Source organism: Hypomesus nipponensis, chromosome 3 (assembly GCF_054491055.1).
Source record: "Hypomesus nipponensis isolate SF chromosome 3, ASM5449105v1, whole genome shotgun sequence".
NCBI lineage: Eukaryota > Metazoa > Chordata > Actinopteri > Osmeriformes > Osmeridae > Hypomesus > Hypomesus nipponensis.
Genome location: NC_140363.1, coordinates 4,508,123 through 4,525,876, shown reverse-complemented (window position 1 = coordinate 4,525,876; position 17,754 = coordinate 4,508,123). Strand labels below are relative to the sequence as shown.

The following is a 17,754-nucleotide window of genomic DNA, read 5'->3' as shown; positions in this document are numbered from 1 at the left end:
GAGATTTTGTCAAGATGAAATAGAAAAATAATGGGCAGTGTCCAGAAGGCTGACATTGTCTCCAGATGTAATATCAAATTAATATCAAATGTCAAAAGAGAAGATATTTCTTGTTCAGGTATAACATCAAATGAATGGGCAGTGTCCAGAAGGCTGACATTTTGTCCAGATGCAGTATCCAGAGAATGGGTCAAGTCCAAAAGTCTAACATTTTGTCAAGATGCAACATTAAATTAATATCAACTGATAAGAGAGCAGATATTTCTTGTCCAGGTACAACATCAAATGAATGTCTAGTGTCCAGAAGGCTGACATTTTGTCAAGAATAGGTTGGGCCGCCCTGATGAAGAGTATGTGAAATAGACATAGCAACATCAGACTAAATCCTCCAGGTGATTAAAAACATCCTAATGGCACCAGAGGTTGTTGGTGTCCTGTGCCAGCTGTTTCTCATCTGTAATTATGTCGAACGTTGGTGTGACTGGTCTTGTTCACCTGTTTTTCTTTTTTAGTTCCTCCTTGGTCCTCACGTCGTGAAACGTTTACCTATGACGGCTTCAGGGGGCATAATGATAAAACTGAACACCTACCCAATGGGAGGGAGAGAAAGAGAGGGGACAGATAGGAAAAGAACGAGAGAGGGAAAGAGACAGAGAAAGAGAGATAGAATGATTTTAAAAAGGCAGAATAAGAGGGGTCACTAAGACTACCTCTTAGCCTCTACACTCCCACGCTGTACCGCTTTCCACTCAACAACCTCTTACTCACTCACCGGCTCTGATATTGTTTTCTGCCTCAGTGTGAGGCAGTTAGAAAATTGTTATGGAAATGTATGGGAGACAACATCAATCATCCCCACCTGAGCAACAATAAGATGTACACAATTCTCATAATCAATGTGAAAAGGACAGGTACACAAATGTGTTCTGTTTTCGTCAATCATCTTTTGAAGATATTTCTGTAATGCTGGTATTTCCTTTGTGCAGAGGTTGCGGGTGAGACAATTACCTAAAGCATGCTGCCCTCTTCTGGTTCCTGATAGAATAACATGATCAGAAAATTGAAAGGAGCATGAGGAAGTGGTGTATGCTGGCAATAATCACAAAATAATTTCTGGAAAAAAGTAAATAATGTAAACGTAATGCAATTTTAATAAAGTCAACTGGTCCTATGGCAACAGAGGGGATATTCATACATACACACTTAGGCCCTATCAGATTATTGTGAAGTCTGCATGAAGACAAGTCTCCCATCCGGTCTCCACTGAGACTTCCCTAAGCAATGTGTCTGCACTGTATCAAGTAGTCTGACAAACCACTTCAAATTTCAATAATAACAATTTTCGCCATCGATTTTCTCTCCTTCCATGATTCCATTAAGAACACCCCCCAAAACACGGTAGTAGCCTACAATATACACATTAGCTGCAATTAATTCGGCAAGTAATAACACATTTACAATAAAATGCTCATTATTTTTGCAATGTTACGCTATTAAAACCAAACAACGAATCCCTAAACAACAATGAGAAACCCAAAAGTGAGTTCGGGTCAATAAACTTACAAAAAAGAATTGAGCATAAGGACAAGGACAATACCAAAAGATATGAAGTAGGCCTATAGTTACATTTTGGGGCACCTCAAAAATAGCTATTTATATCGATGTCTAATTACAATATGTGTGTTCGACTTCATTCAGAGAAAGGAACTACTGATTGGTTAGAGAGAATTGTAATTTCCGTAATCATTAAGCGACACAAATATTATGCATAAACCATAAACCCGACATTTTTACATAGCCACGATGCTTTTGTGGCCGCAATTTTGTTTATACGCAGGACTAATCAATTAAATGTGGCAACCTTCAAAACCATGCCGTGGTCAATTGGGGAGGTGCGGACTTTCCTCTGTTTGATAGCCGACGAAAGGATCCAGCGAGAGCTGGAGGGTTCAACGCGTAACCAGAAGGTCTACCAGAAAGTCTCTGAACTGTTGGTCGCACACGGCTACCAAAGGACATTTCAACAATGTAGGGAAAAGTTGAAAAAACTTAAAAGCGACTATAGGTCTATCAGCTACCGCAATGGACGCCGGAGTAGTTCGAGAAGGAAGAGTTGGAAATGGTTCGAAAAGATGGACGCTATTTAAGGCCATAGACAGGCTAGCAAAGTAAAGGGCGACCTCGAATCCCTCAATCAGAATCAGGATCCGCTTTATTGGCCAAGTATTTGCAGTCTATAAGGAATTTGACTTCGGTTTTTACATGGCTCTCAATGTACTTTCACAAAACATGACAAAGTATAAATAACCAACAATAGCACGTAGGCTGAGCAAATAAGGTAAACACATAAAATATACAATACAATAAAAAATCTAATCTATATACAAGTCGACTTGTACCCAATATAGAGACAACGTCAGAAGTGTCTTACCTGGGCTACGAAGAAAAACAACTGGACTGTTGCTCAGTGGTCCAAAGTCCTGTTTTCTGATTAAAGTAAATGTTGCATTTCATTTGGAAATCAAGGTCCCAGTGTCTGGAGGAAAAGTGGAGGCACAGAATATAAATTGTCTGAAGTCCAGTGTGAAGTTTCCACAGTCAGGGATGATTTGGGGATTGATTGTGCAGTATTTAAAGCAAGAGGGGACTTGACACACCTTCAGTGATCTGAATGCTAAATGTGTTGGCTTTGAGATGATGAGAACCGTGTATAGTAAATGGGATGTAAGAATAAGTAATTTGTGTAATCAAAAAGCCACTTCTTTCTGGTATCTTTCTTTCCAAGAAGACGTTTCGATAAGCAAGGAAGACCCTGATGATGCCCCATTGTCACCAGCAGCAATGACAACCTCCGACTCCAATACCACACCTCAGCAGGAGAGGAATTTACAGTTGGCCTTCGATGATGCAGTGCGAGCGAGGGAGCTGGAAGCAGCTTTGAGGAGGGAGCAGAATGCTGAAACTGCAGCCTTCCATCAGGCCTGCCTTGGTACACTGAGACAGCTGGTGCAGGTGTTGAGTGGCCGGCGTGACCCGGTTCCTTCATCCCTGGACTAGACCCAGTTCCTCCACCCCTGGTCTAGACTCCTTATGTACATAGTTATATACAGTATATATATAGTTTGTACTTTGCACTCTTTTACTTGCATTACTCTACATTTAACATGTATTTCACATGTAACTTATGTACATAGTTTTCTGTGCTGCATTTGAACAATTACTTTGTTCTATTTATGTATCTAGATTGCACATGTTTCTTAAATAGTTTTGTAACTTGTTACACTTGCATTTACATTGCACCGTGATCACATCTTGGCAGGTAAAGATGTGAATTTTGTAAAAATTCTGTTGTGTGGGCCCGAATCTCTTAGGAGTTGGGTCGTGGAGTGTGGTGACGTGGCCGTGGTTGTGAGGGACGCCGATCCCTCAGAAGCCCTCTGCTTGCTTGTAAAAAGGGCTATACAAATACATTTTGATTTCATCCTAGGCTAACCAAAACCCCGACGTTGGCTGAATTCGTGGTCGCATTCTGGGTATTCCGTGACTTCGTGTGTGAGGAGTTTGCCGAGAGGCGCGTGGAACTGGATACGTATCTGGCCATCATTGCTGACCTCGCGCTGTCATACGGGGGAGGCCTGTTCTACAGATACCACCAGGGCTTTTCCGCAAAGGCCGCCCTGCACGTTCAGCGTTTCATCCAACGCCTGTACAGGTCCGTGCTGGACCTGAAGCTGGTCAGCCGCACGTTCACTGGGCTCCGTCCTTTGTGTTGTTCTGTGTGCGGGTCTTTCACCCCTTCTACCGGGCTTTGCCCTCACACGATGGCTTCCAAGGTGGGTGGTCCCGCGCCCGTTGTGCAAAGTGGGTCTGGTGTTGCGGGGTGGCGTCCTTCAAACGCCAGGTGTCTGGGTCCGCTCCTGTGTGTATGTATTTCAATGAGGGGTCATGCTCATATCCTAATTGTAAATTTCTCCATGCTTGCAGTCAGTGCTCGGACAGCCGTCCTGCCCTCGCCGGTTCTGGCCGGGGGGGAAGGCCCCGAAATGATTAAACACCCTTCTACCCCTTGTTGACATTGGTCGTCTTTCCGGAGCCCTGAGCGGACACCCTAATCGATGTTTTGTTAAATCTCTCCTCACTGGGTTGCGGGAAGGTTTTATGGCTGGGGTTGGATGTGTGCCCACTGTCACACACATATATAATATATATACAGTATATATAATAACATTGTGCCCTATTGCAGTTGTCTGATGTGTAGAATTGTAAAGGCTAAAATTGTGAATGTAAAATGTATTAAATACAAAGGTCATTTTCTCTCCAATTTCTGCCATTTGTCTTTTCTTTAAGTTAGTGGGGTATGGGGATTTTTTACACCCAATAGAGTTATTCCTATTTACACCCAGAAGTATAGCATTAGTTATTTTCAACAATGATTGTAGTTGTCTTCACACTACACCTGGTGTTGGTGTTCCTTTTTAACATTTTATTTTAACACTAACCAGTGTAGGGTGAATACAGCACCGTCAAGTGTTAGTGTTGGTGCAGTGTTGATTTTTTTTACAAGTGAGATAGATACAGTTAGGTCCATAAATATTTGGCTCTGTATACCACCACAATGGATTTGAAATGAAACAATCTTTAATATCAGGGTATTTACATCCAAATCATGTGAACGGTGTAGGAATTACAACACATTTTATATGTGCCCCCCCCCTCAATGTTTTAGATCTAATACTTCTATCACTTGTATTGTTGTTTTTGTTGATTTTATGTAAAGCACCTTTAGCTGCAATTCTTGTATGAAATGTGCTATGTAAGTAAAGTCTTACTTACTTTATCAAGAAATGCACAGAGTTGTCAGATTCAAAGAAAGTACAATAGTTTAATGCTTGCCGGCAAGGAGACTAAATCTGATCGCAAGTTTGTCTGCTAGCAAGAGCTCTTATTTAATTGTCTCTGTAGCAGCTTCGTTTCATCCTCCATAAGCCGCTGAGAGGCTGAGTCAGGGCACAAACACTTGAATAAGGCAGTTCCACTCCATGCTATGCGTTTGGGTCTTTATTGTCCATTTGAATAAAAAAATACAACAATTCGAAACAAAATCCAGTTGTATGAAAAATACTGCTTTAAACTACAGGAAAACTGCGGTCAACAAAAAATGCAAAACCCAAACTCCCCCCCTCTCTCCCACCATGTAGGTGCACAGGTGTTTAAATAGGCTACTGATTGTCTGACCATCCCCCGTGACCACCTATAGTGATGTATAGGTAAAACAAACCATCAACAAACGTAAATATACCTGGCTCCTATGCACATGATATGCATTGGCTCCTATATTCCGGCCCCTAGTTATTATACAGAAATAATAATTAATACACAACATAGGAGACTTGAATACAAAAAGGTAACACAAGTTAATGTAGCATGTCGTATTCTTATTTCCCCTTAGAGAGTGGCCTTCACCGCCACTTGTTCCGTTGTAGTTCCGTAAAGGAAAGTCAGTGCATAAAAGTCAATAGGTCTGAGAAAATCAACTGCACCTTCTCACAAGGCTTCAGCCTCCTGCAGGAGGCAGACTTTGGTGATGGGCCTATCCAGACAGCTGGTCTTGGTCTGAATCCGTACCATTCGCACAAGCCCTTTTTTGTCTGGGATAGTGTGAATTATCCTACCAGTCAACCATGAGTTGCGAGGAGCTGAATCATCAACTGTGATGACGATATCTCCAGGCCTGAAGTTCCGTTTTCACACCTGACCACTTTTGACGCTCTTGTAGTTGCGGCAGATATTCCTCAGTTGCGGCAGATATTCCTCAATCCATTTTTTCCTAAATAGATAGGACATGTACTGTACTTGTCTCCATCTACGATGGGCATATACATCCTCCTTTATGAACTGTCCTGGCAGCAGAGATGGCAAAGTTTTCAGAAGTAAAAGATGGTTAGGGGTTAGTGCTTCAAGGTCGTTAAGATCATTGGATGCTTTGGTTATGGGACGGCTGTTAATGACACTGCATCTTCAGTGTTGAGTTCAGGACCTTTTGCACAATTCTGATCAATCTCTCCCATACACCTCCGTGGTGTGAACCAGATGGGGGATTGAAAACCCACTTTATTTCCTTTTGGAGAAGGGTGTCATGGATCCGGCAAGATTCCAGCTTTTGATGGCTTCCCTTAACTCACGCTCAGCACCCACAAAGTTGGCACCATTATCTGAGCGCAGCTCTCACAGTTGTCCACGTCATGCTATGAATCGTCAAAGAGCATTAATGAAGGAATCCGTATCCAACGATGACGCCACCTCAATGTGGACAGCCCTTATGGATAAGCAAGAGAATCTCTTCAATACACTCCTTCCACACTTCATCTTGAAGGGTCCAAAATAGTCCACTCCAACATGCGTGAATGGAGGTTAGTCCGGGGACACTCTGTCCTGAGGCAAGTTTACCATCTGCTGGCGCCGTGGAGCGGCATGTAACCTCCGACAGCCAACACACCTGGACAGGGTTTTCCTTATGGCCACACTGGCACCTGGAATCCAATATCTTCGTCGCAGCATGGATAACATGTGGTTACGACCACAATGTCCCACCTGATAATGTATGTGTCGAAGAATGATGTCTGTGATGTGAAGATCTTTTGACAGAATGACTGGGTGTTTAGAGTCTTCAGGCATGGCTGCCCTACTGAGCCGTCCCCAACCCTTGGGACACCATCGTTGAACATTGGGTTCAGCTTGTCAATGTGGCTGTTTCTTTTTACGGTTTCTCCTTTCTCCAAGCTGGAGATCTCAGCTGGAAATCTTCTTTTTTGACAGAAGCGGATTATCTCCAACTCAGCTTTCCTTAGTTCCTCTATTGACAGGTAACCACCATCAGCTCGAGCTTTCATACTCTGAATCTCCATTTCCAGAGATTGCCTTTGTCAGGCTTCATCCATGCCAGATCTGGCAAGTTCAATATTTTTTTTCAACCTTTATTTATCCAGGTAAAATCAATTGAGAACCAATTCACATTTACAATAATGACCTGTCCTTTTGCTTCCTCTTACAACTGACACACAAAAGCAGACCCTTGAGACTTAGGATCCAACATATCCTTTTCAAGTGGATCTAAGACGAGAAATGGTTGATCATTCAGGTCACTGCGTCTACAGCCTCAGCTTCAGTCTGTAACGCTGTGACGCTCCTTTTAACCTCGGGGTTCTCTTGTGAGATTTATTGCGGACCATCAGGGTTTACAGGCCACTCCTCCTTAGGTTGGACAAGAAACTGAGGCCCAGACACCCATGTCTGATTCTTCAGGAAGGATTCCACCCTCAACCCCCTAGAGGCCATATCTGCAGGATTGATATAAGTGTTCACATACCGCCACTTTCCTGTTGCATGACTTCAAGCACTTTGACAGGAGAGGTGTGACTTCCATCCTGAACCTGTTGATCCTCTCCGCTCATTCCGTGTAGAGCTCTCTTTACGTTCATGTCGTAAGAAACAGGGCCGGATTAACCCCCCCCCCCCCCCAGCTAGCTGGCGTCAGTTACATGTAAAATGCATAGATAATGTTTAACAGTAACAAACAAGTAAAAACATGTTTGAGTGTGCTAACATTAGCAATAACGTCTTGAGGTGTATGCATAGGCTAAACATTAAATTAGCAGCACATTTCCCGTATATATACAATTCAACATGGACTTACCTGAAAGTGATGCATGGGCACAATCTCGCAGTCTCTTTCTTTTTTTCTGGAGCTCCCCCAAAAGTTTCATTAGCCCCCCCAATTTTTTTTATTTTTCTTTCTTATTTTAAATCTAAATTTGTTCATTTCTCTTCCTAAAACCCACTAGAGGACACTATTTTAAATGATATTTTTTTAAAATTATTCTGGGGGAACATGCCCCCAGACCCCCCTAGTTTTGCTGGGTCACAGGAAAAATTATAAGTTTTATCTAGGGACTTAGCCCCCCCAAAAGTGGGAACCTAGATTCGCCCCTGCTTAGCAGCTATAACAGATTCCACTCTTCTGGGAAGGCTGTCTACGAGAGTGTCTGTGGGAATGTGTGCCCCTTTCGCCACAAGAGCGTTAGGGAGTTTGCCAAAGGCAAACATCAAGCCAAAAACATGACTCAACCTTATGATGCCTTTTAATGGCCTGGATCCATCATTTACTTCTGTTCTTACCAATGGAATGTGATGGGCTTTAAATGTTTCCCTTTTTTTTTTTTTTTTTTTTATTGCAAAAATGTTAACAAATACAATGACAGTTCAGTTTGAATGTTTCCCTCTAGTTGCGCACGTGTCTCTGTGATGACGTTGCACCGGTCGGTAAACGGAAGTGAGGGAAGAAGGAAGGAGACAAGTGACCTAAACATGGCGTACCCGCTGGGTAGCAGAAGTGGCGATGCAATGTTATCTTTATCGTGGCCATCTAATCATAAAATCTTGATGTGCTATTTAGTTTTGGCATTACATCTTACGTTGCAACCAGTTTTTGCCAAAAGCGGCAGCCTGAAAGAAGTCACTGATGGAAATTGGCAGGACATCTTGGAAGGAGAGTGGATGATAGAATTGTAAGTGTGAAGAAGCTAATAGCTTGCTAGTTTACTAGTCATGGATTAGTAGAGCGGGCGTGTTATTTAGCCACGTTTGCGTTGCTGGCAAAAGTGTAGCAAAGCGAATTAGCAAGGTAGCTTGTTCTTGATGGTTCTTGACATTCAAAATATAATATCACGTTGGAAAGCTAGCTAGCTACAGTATGCTTGTCAAAATGCGTGATTAATATGGGAAGCTAGCTAGCTAGCACTAGCTATCTGTAAACAAACATGTATGTACTAGCCGTAGCTAACGTTGCTGTTATTAGATGATTCACTGACACTACGAATTCCGCTGACACTTATGCTTGGAACCACCCGCCTCTTCGACAGCTTTGCACCATGGTGTCCGGCATGCCAACAGCTTCAGCCGGTATGGACTGAGTTTGCTGACTGGGGGGAGGACATGGGGGTCAACATAGCCAAGGTGGACGTCACAGAACAACCTGGTATGTGACTGACTGCTGAAGGACTTGTCATTTGAACTACATTAGAGGACAATGTTAGCCCACTAGCACAGCAAGTCAGACTAATAGGTTACAGTACATATAATAAACATAACAAACATTTAAATGATCAAGTTTACGTTTGAAAGTAGTTTGTTAGTTATAATGAAGTCATTTCTTGACATGCTAGCTTATTCTAAGTAACCATATCCTGTCTGCTTAGGTTTGAGCGGGCGATTCATCATAACTTCACTTCCGACCATTTACCAGTGAGTAAAAAAAAAAAAAAACTTACACCACATGACTTCCTGTTCATCAGTGTGACACGCTGAATGAAGATACAACCACAGCTGAAGATGTTACAGAAATACACCCTACTTGTGCTAAATACTGAATATGTGTTTGATTAAATATAATATATTTCTTACCTTTTTTAAATGTTGTGTTCTATATTTAAATTGGGGTTAGGCTTTTAACTGGATCTTGGCGTGTCTGCTTCGATTCTAAATGTTTCTGATTCAACTCTGTGTTTTCAGCTGCAAGGATGGGGTTTTCAGGAGGTACCAGGGAGCACGTACTAAAGATGACTTTCTGAGCTTCATAGATGAGAAGAGGTGGCAGGCAATTGAGCCTGTCTCTTCCTGGTTTGGTCCATCTTCCTTTTTGTGAGTTTCTTGTCTTGACTGTTATTTGGCCTGATTGAACAAGATATCACCGTTTTTATTAGTTTCTGTTTAGAGATAAGGATATGATGATTTACATGTGTTTATGAAAACAGGATAGGGCAGACACTTCTTTGAAAGTTCCAATTTGATTTAATCTCTTGATTCTCTCGTCCTTTTACAGAATGAACACAATGTCTGCTCTCTTCAAGCTGTCTATGTTTATCCGGGTGAGAAAGGACGTGCTTATTATAAAATCCAGCAACAGCAAATAGGCTGAAACTTTTGAAGCCCACCAGTTTCTGCATAACTACCTGGAAGTAAAACTTGCTGCTGTTTTTCTCTGTATTGCAGCGTTGTCATAACTACCTGACAGAGCAGTTGGGGATTCCCGTTTGGGGCTCGTACGTCATCTTTGGCCTGGCCACTCTTTTCTCTGGTCTGGTGTTGGGACTGGTAAGTTAAGTCTGGCTCATTTGTTGACACAAGGAGAATTTACATGGATGTGATTATTGTTTCTCCTCGTCTCCTCACAGTTCTTCTAGTGCAGATAGAGAATCCATATCAAGAAAGAGTCAAAGTTTCAGCAGATCCTCATTGTTCTCTTCCTCAGATATTGGTGTTCATTGCTGACTTCGTCTTCCCATCGCGTAGGTTTTCCTCCTCGGACTATTACCAGAGTGAGTGTGTGGTGGCAGGAAATGTAACCGAACCCATGAAATTACATGGAGCTATATCCTAACCCATACAATCACATGTAGCTATATCCTAACCCATACAATCACGTTACTATATCATAATCCATACAATCACATGTAGCTATATCCAAAACCCATACACATAAGACATGGTGTGTGTATTGTGTGTAGATAAGTGTACCGTTGAACATTGATTTGTTCTTGGATGATGCTTTGCCGCAGAGAAACAGTCTATGGAACAAGCCCGGCTTATCCAGCAACTAGAGGATGAACAAGAGGCCGACGGGGAGGAAGACGATGAAGAGGAGGACGAGGAGGAGGACGGCGAACAGGAGGAGGTCTGGAGGAGGAGGAGGAGAGGATCGCCCGAGGGCCGCCCAGAGCCACGTGGACAGGCCCTCCCTGACCAAGCCCTGAGGAAGAGGGTGGTGGCCAACCGGGAGGAGCAGGAGGACGAGGACATCTAGAGGCTGAGGCAGGAGCTGCAGACGCCTCCCCCACCCTACTCCCAAGGGAACAGCAGCGAGGGGTTAGTGGAGGAGCGCGGTCCTGAGTTGCAGTAGTGTTTACAGAAGGGAGCCCGGCAAGCCTCAAGGAGGCGGGGTCTGGCAACCACTTCCTGCTTCCTCCCCCGTCCCTCGGCTGCCCTGGGTGACGTCTAGACTCTCTCACGACTGCTCTCACCAGCAGCTGCCTCCCCGCGGGGGAGCAAGTCTCCCAACACCTGCTCTACATGTCTGAAACCAGTCCAAGGAGTGAGGTTTGAGTATGAAGTGCAGTACAGCTGATATTTTTCATTTTGTTCATGCTATGCATCTTTTTATTGTTATTTTTACGTTTGTCCCTCTTAACAAATTATATATTGCTTGTGTTTTGCCCTTTATTGTAAGATGTTTTATATCTAATATAATATGTTGTTTTCCACTGCCTGTACCTCAGAAATCCCAGTTCATCTTTTCATCCACTTCAAGTCTTCCCAGGCATTTCACATTATAATTGCATTTAGTTCACCGCAACACGGATCATCTGTGTGTCTTTACGCGTGAGAAATAACAATAGTAGAAACTTTTTGCTTGATCTCCGACTCCAGGAAAGAGGTAATCATTATGGGGAAACACTGAAAAAACGAATCTGGGCACTCCGTCTCTTAAATGCTGTGTAAGGGTTTGGTACAGAGCTGGCACCCAACACAAGTATCCATTTATGAGCAAAGACACCCACATGTTGACTTTATTTGAGTGTGCAGTGGCCCTCGTTCCTCTGTAAGACTGACCCACAACAACAATGGAGAGGCTGTGTGCTGTCTGAGCTTACTCCACTGTCAGGATTGCGGTGCTACCTGTGTGATTATTATAAAATATGGATGATTAAATATCAGTTTTGTGCTGTAAATATGACCTATTGTTGTCTTCACTGCGAAAAGACCTACACAATACTGAAAACCTGAGGCCTGGTTCAGACTGCCAGGTCTAAAACTGTATCCTGGTTGACGTTCCGTGGAACTAAACAGTCAGCCACGCAGTGTAGGAACCAGTGGGCTGTTCTAGATGCCGCTCTGAAGGGAATCTCAGGGTGGGTCGTTCGTTTGACATTGTTTCTAATATTGTAATTCTAATATTATTTTACTTATCCATGCCGAGATTCCATTTTCGATTGGGAACGTGCCATTGCTCAGGCACAGTGCATGCTGGTGTGGAGAGTTTTTCAGGGATACAAACTCTGGCTTCTTATGTTGGACAAACAGTGCAGTTCAGTGTGTGGATGAGGGATGTTTGATGGCTTGTCCTGTAAACAATGTCGAGAAGTGGAGTGGGTGAGAGTGAAGTGGCTGGAGCTTTTCTTCTTTTTGTTCTCTTTCCTTCAAACGTTTCACTTGCTGTTCAGTGCTGATGTGTGATTGTGTGAGGGTTTTCTGATTTGGTCCAGTAGATGATGGTGACACACATGATTGATTCTTTTGAAGGTAGTATGGAATTCAATCTCATCTCATGTCCTCATTGAAAATGATCTACAGCACAAGGATCTAGAATCAACCAAATCTAGAATCAACAGACATGCTCATAACACATCCAACCCTCTGGATCTTTCAGCTTCATAGAAACAGACTGTGATGCTCGAACCTGTAATGCTTTTGTGCATAAATGTCACTTTTAAGTTTTAAGTTTAATGATGCAGTTATATATAATAGCTCATGGTTTTTACACTTAAGTTGTGCTTTTCAGCAAGCTTACCATAGTTAATGGTGGTTTTGCAACTGTTTATCAACCTGATGTAACTGTCTCTCCTGGCTGACCCACGCTTCCTCACCTCTGCTGGGGCCAACAACTGCACAGACCTGAAACTCAGCCTGCAGTGCTTAGTGTGAACCAGACCTTTCTAAATAAAGAATTGATATGTTTGGAAAAAATACGTCTCTAAACGTTAATTGAATCTTGTCGTGGTTTATGATGGCATCTGAAGGTCTTACCACTACCAACCAGTAGATGACAGTGTTGTACCTCTTGTTACTCAAACATGAGAAGATTTACAGAGTCATGAAAGTCTAATTTGTGTTTTTTCTTTTAATGTTTGCAGATAATATGTATTCGAATCGTTTGCATCTTGTCCTGGCTGTGTATTTCAGTAATGGCACCAGGTTCCTGGTTCAAGTGTAATATAAAATTGTAGAAAAACGCAGTTAGACCAAGACTGCTGCAGATTGTTACGCTGTGATATATATACACTCCTACTTCCTGTTTTATACAAGATCACCATTTCCTGTGAAACAACCTCAGCCTCATACTGAATAGAGATCTCCCTCACCCCACCCTCCTCACCACCATCATCCACCCTCGTACCCCCCTCAACATCATCATACTTCCCTCACCACCATCATCCACCATCTTGGCCACCATCCCTCACCCTGGGTCAGTAGGGGAGCAGGCCAGGGAAGTGGATCTCTAATCAGCGCTGTCATTGCAGCTTGAGTGACCTTCTGCACACGCTCTGTTTAGCTGAAGCTTAGTCCTCCAGGATGTGTGGGGGGGGATCTGCTCCTGGGGGGGATCGGCAGGGCTCTCTGGTGTGGGTGCTGTTGTAGATGAACCCAGACGACTCTGGTGCTGTTGGACAGGTTTTCTGTCTGTGGCTCTCAGGAATATTTACTGGATCCATTTCCTTCATGGTTCTCCTGGGTCCATGTCCCTGTTCATGGATCGAATTCGATCTCATTCAATTCACTTCATTAATCCTGAGGGAAATCCTAGGTTCCATAAAATCCTACAAACAACATTGCTCAAGAACATTACGACAGCAGTTGGGGTTACTATCGGTGTTGTGAGTTATTTACAAAAGCCACATACTGTACACAAGGGAATTTCTAAGTTCCCCTATATTTACTTTATGGCTCTGTGCCAGGAGATGCAATGTATACAATGACATTGCTTTGGGCATAGTGCTGCACTTGCACTTATCCATCCTTGTCCACTTCAATCACTCCTTTTCCACGAGTGAATGAATGAGTGTGTTAGAGTGAGTGAATGAGTGAGTATTCAAATGGCTGAGTGTATGTGTCGAGTTAGTGAGTGCGCGACTGACTGACTAAGTGTGTGTCCGGGTGCAAATGAGTGTGATTGACTGAATGACTGCGTGTTAGAGTATGCGAGTGACTGAATGAGTGTTGGTGAATGTGCCAACCTGGGTGCTTGGTGCTGAACTGCAGAACAGATTTGACTCACATGTTCACATGTCCAGGCTCATTAATCCCATTGGATGGGCATTAGAACGCAGGCGTCAGACGCCCTTGCATGACATGACAAGCACTCCCCAAAGCCCCTTCTGTGGTGAAAGACGCCTGGTCCGCCCTAATCTCCCTGCCAGTTTACTGTCTCTGAGTTGTATGGCGCCTCTGTCAGGGTTGATGACAACTCACAGTAGCTAGCTAGCCGTGTAGTTGAGGGTGCTGTATAGGGAGGTTTTCCATGGATGTACAGTTGAGCGGAAGTACAGTAGAACTATATCTTAATCACAACTAATGTCAAAATCAATATATATTTATTCAAATTTGAATCGATTTTTTCAGAGTGTACACATTTTCAGTCAGCAGTAGACCAGTGGTGTAAGTACAAGGCATCCTTGTTGTGAGTGACATCGCAGAGATGTTGGCCGATTCTAGGGCGGATATTGTGAATTGTTTCCCAGTTTTCGGGGAGAGCTTAGTTACAGGGTGAAAATCTTGTTGGTGGATTAGCTGTCACTCTTGTGGAAGAACTTCAGTGGCATCATGGAGTAATGCAGACTTCCCTGACATCCTGCCTTCCCAGGAAAGGGCCAAACCTGAGTCAGATGTTCCAGTGGTGAGCACCACATCGCTAAAGGAAACACATTGTTGAATTCCTGAATTTCACATACACTGTTGGGCAATGGAGGTGCTCTCTTTCATTTGACATGTTTTAGTTTTTATCCGTTTAGCAGACCCTTTATTTCAAAGCGAAGTTACGAAGTTACAAATAGCGATTAATAATAATAAAAATATATGACGTTGTATTCCCTGTAATCTACAGCATTTAAAACTGCAGTAACACACAGTTACAGTGGTTCTATCCATGTACAGTCAAGTAAAGGAAATAAATCGTTTTTTTAAGGATTTTGTTTTGTACATTGTTGTCACCCTTGTCACTGCCCATGTCTCTGAAACATGAGACACATTTTGGGATCAAGGGAGTTTTTAAATGTTGTCCCAGTTGAATGTCTGGCCTCTGGGCTTGTGGCCAGAAGGGGTTTTCTCAAACCTCAAAAATGCATGTGAAAAACAAGCTGGAGTTACATGATCCTGACGTTTGCGAAGGGTTTCTGGACGCCAGTGAGGTGTGAGGGGTGGAGGAACAACAAGGCAGCACTTGTTCTGGGAGCTGATGTGCACTTCCAGTGGCCTCCAAGAGGTTAGTCGGACCCTCATGAAGAGGAAAGAGGCGGAGAGCTGTTTCTGGATGTGTTGAGCTGGTGTGTGACATGGACAAGCTCTGCATGATTTATCACCCTTCACGTGTCATTCAAGTGAAAAACCTAGTTCAGATCTGGAAGATATGATTTAAACGATGGAATGACAAAACAAATAAAAGCGAAGCCGGCAATTATGATCTTCCCGTCTCGTTGACTTGTGAGAGGCCGTGCCCAGGCCTCAGTTGTGTAAGCATGCCCAGGTCTCTCTGTATACACTGGACAGAAATAGCACCTTACGTTCTCACGGATAAACACAGGAAAAGGCTTCAGGCTGGGTTAGTGTAATACTTCATACAGAGCTGTATCCCTAGAGGGGGCTGTGTATCATTACTCACATCTCTTTGACTCATTAAGGGACTGGAATTCAACAGAAGAGTTTGTCATCATGACTGGGTACAATTCATGTTGATTGTGGATGGACTTTTTTTTTTTTTTTTTTACTGTAATTAGATAATGGTCAGACAACCTTGAGAACCAGCCATTTATTTATTTATATTATTAAGTGGACGTTGATTTTGGGTGAGGAACTTTGCAACCAATTTCATGTATTTGTTTTTTCCAATTGAGAGGACATGCTTGGTGTTTCTAATGATGACAAAAATGGGATGTTAGCAATGTAATTCCTTAAAATATGTTTATTTTACCCAAATGCTTAAGTAAAATGTAAACTTTTTTTGAGTCTCAAAATACTTAATAATAATCTTGCTTTCATTAGGGGCTTTCATCAGTTCCAGTTGGACAAGGAGCTCAGGGTACTGAGCCAGAAAAGAAGCCTGAGCAACGTAGTATGATTATGGTTGTATTGTTCTTGTGTCCAGTAATGAATGGAGAATTTAAAAGATTCTGTCCCCTGCAGAGGAAGGTTTCATCAGACAGAAATAGGAGAGAGAGGCCAGGGCCCTGGTTTAGAGGACCAGAGAGAGGCCAGGGCCCTGGTCTAGAGGACCAGAGAGAGGCCAGGGCCCTGGTCTAGAGGACCAGAGAGAGGCCAGGGCCCTGGTCTAGAGGACCAGAGGCCAGGGCCCTGGTCTAGAGGACCAGAGAGAGGCCAGGGCCCTGGTCTAGAGGACCAGAGAGAGGCCAGGGCCCTGGTCTAGAGGACCAGAGAGAGGCCAGGGCCCTGGTCTAGAGGACCAGAGAGAGGCCACACATATCTAAATTGGGACCATTGTCAATGACATTGCCAATGTTGTAAAAACAAATGATATTATGTTATGGTGAAAACATTGTGAATTACACTTAATCCCAGAGCAGAACCAGTTTAGGTCTGGATTCCAACAAATCTTTGCAAAAGTGTTAATTTTGATTATTTGGTGGTAAACCCCGAAATATTTTGCTACTAGTTTAAAACTTGGATGGGGGAGGGAGTTCTTTTGATATTTTTGACGTATCACTGGGAGGAGTTTTGTATGATAATTTACCTTATTCATTTTAGCTCCTTGAATGTTTGAGGGAGCATTCATATTCATAAGAAATCATGATTTTGAAAACGTGAAGGGACAGGCTAAGGATGAAACTGGGTCTTGTAGTTAACCTTTAAGAGTAGTGTACCTTTCAATAGTGGCGTGTACTGCTGCTGCTGTTACATAACCAGGCCATGCCAGTGGTGACACTCTCTGCCCCTCAGCCTTGTGAGTCATTATCATTGGTGTTATTGTAGTTACGCAGTCAGATGCAGCATCAAAAGGTTTCCTCTAAGCAGTAGTGACAGGTTGTTTTGCCCTTTGGCCTGTCCTGTTCAGCAGCATTCACTATGGCTATGTAAGAGGGCAGCCTGTTACTGAGCAGCACATGGAAGCATAGATCACGTTAGATGACAAGCAGCACCAATCTGATACCCCCTTCAAATTATAGTCTGTGTGTGGAAGGCTAGGTGTGGGCTTGTGGTTGTGTGTCGGGGCTTGATTTAGAGAAAGGCAGGTTTTTCAATGTGTTTTTTAATTGTTTGTTTTGCTAATTTTTGTTGTTGTCTGTTATTAACTGTAAAACTGCAGCATGCACAACCACACTTCTCAAGAGCTTAGGATTGCAACTGACGTACACATATCATTCCTCTGTCCTTCTCCTGCTGACGTCCTATCACTGTCTCGACATTTCCTGCTTCATAGTCAACACTTCCTGTTTATCTCCCATGCACACGATCAAGAAAGAAGATATGTTGGTGTGGAGGCAGTACAGGGCTTCAGTCTGAGTCTATGCCAGTGCTGCTGGGAGGGGGGGAAAGGAGGAAGGGGAAGATGGCCTATTTTTGTACAGACCTGACGCCCTCTCCAAGAGAAGATGCCATGATTACCAGGCGGTAATTACAAGGTTTATATGACAGGAGGGACAATTACTGCACTTTTGTCAGCAGTCTCCTTGTCCCGTGGATTGACCTTTTTAA

At 43.2% G+C, this 17,754-nt stretch overlaps 1 protein-coding gene and 1 long non-coding RNA gene across 4 annotated transcripts; both read left to right on the top strand.

The window, feature by feature from the left end:
• Positions 1-1,755: 1,755 nt before the first annotated feature.
• On the top strand, positions 1,756-4,321 carry LOC146299432 (uncharacterized). 3 transcript variants are annotated; one of them, XR_014734196.1, is made up of 4 exons: positions 1,756-2,338; positions 2,789-3,092; positions 3,488-3,833; positions 3,985-4,321. It is a non-coding gene; the product is annotated as an uncharacterized LOC146299432 (long non-coding RNA). The 3 variants fall into 3 exon arrangements; XR_014734194.1 differs by having other exon boundaries at positions 2,786-3,092; XR_014734193.1 differs by lacking the exons at positions 1,756-2,338; positions 2,789-3,092 and having other exon boundaries at positions 3,102-3,833.
• A 3,980-nt stretch (positions 4,322-8,301) lies between these two features.
• On the top strand, positions 8,302-12,798 carry tmx1 (thioredoxin-related transmembrane protein 1). The gene is made up of 8 exons (XM_084684609.1): positions 8,302-8,564; positions 8,919-9,034; positions 9,255-9,300; positions 9,568-9,696; positions 9,878-9,923; positions 10,048-10,149; positions 10,307-10,373; positions 10,614-12,798. The coding sequence occupies exons 1-8, from the start codon at positions 8,302-8,304 to the stop codon at positions 10,856-10,858; spliced, it is 1,014 nt and encodes a 337-aa protein (XP_084540735.1). The 3' UTR covers positions 10,859-12,798.
• Positions 12,799-17,754: the final 4,956 nt, after the last annotated feature.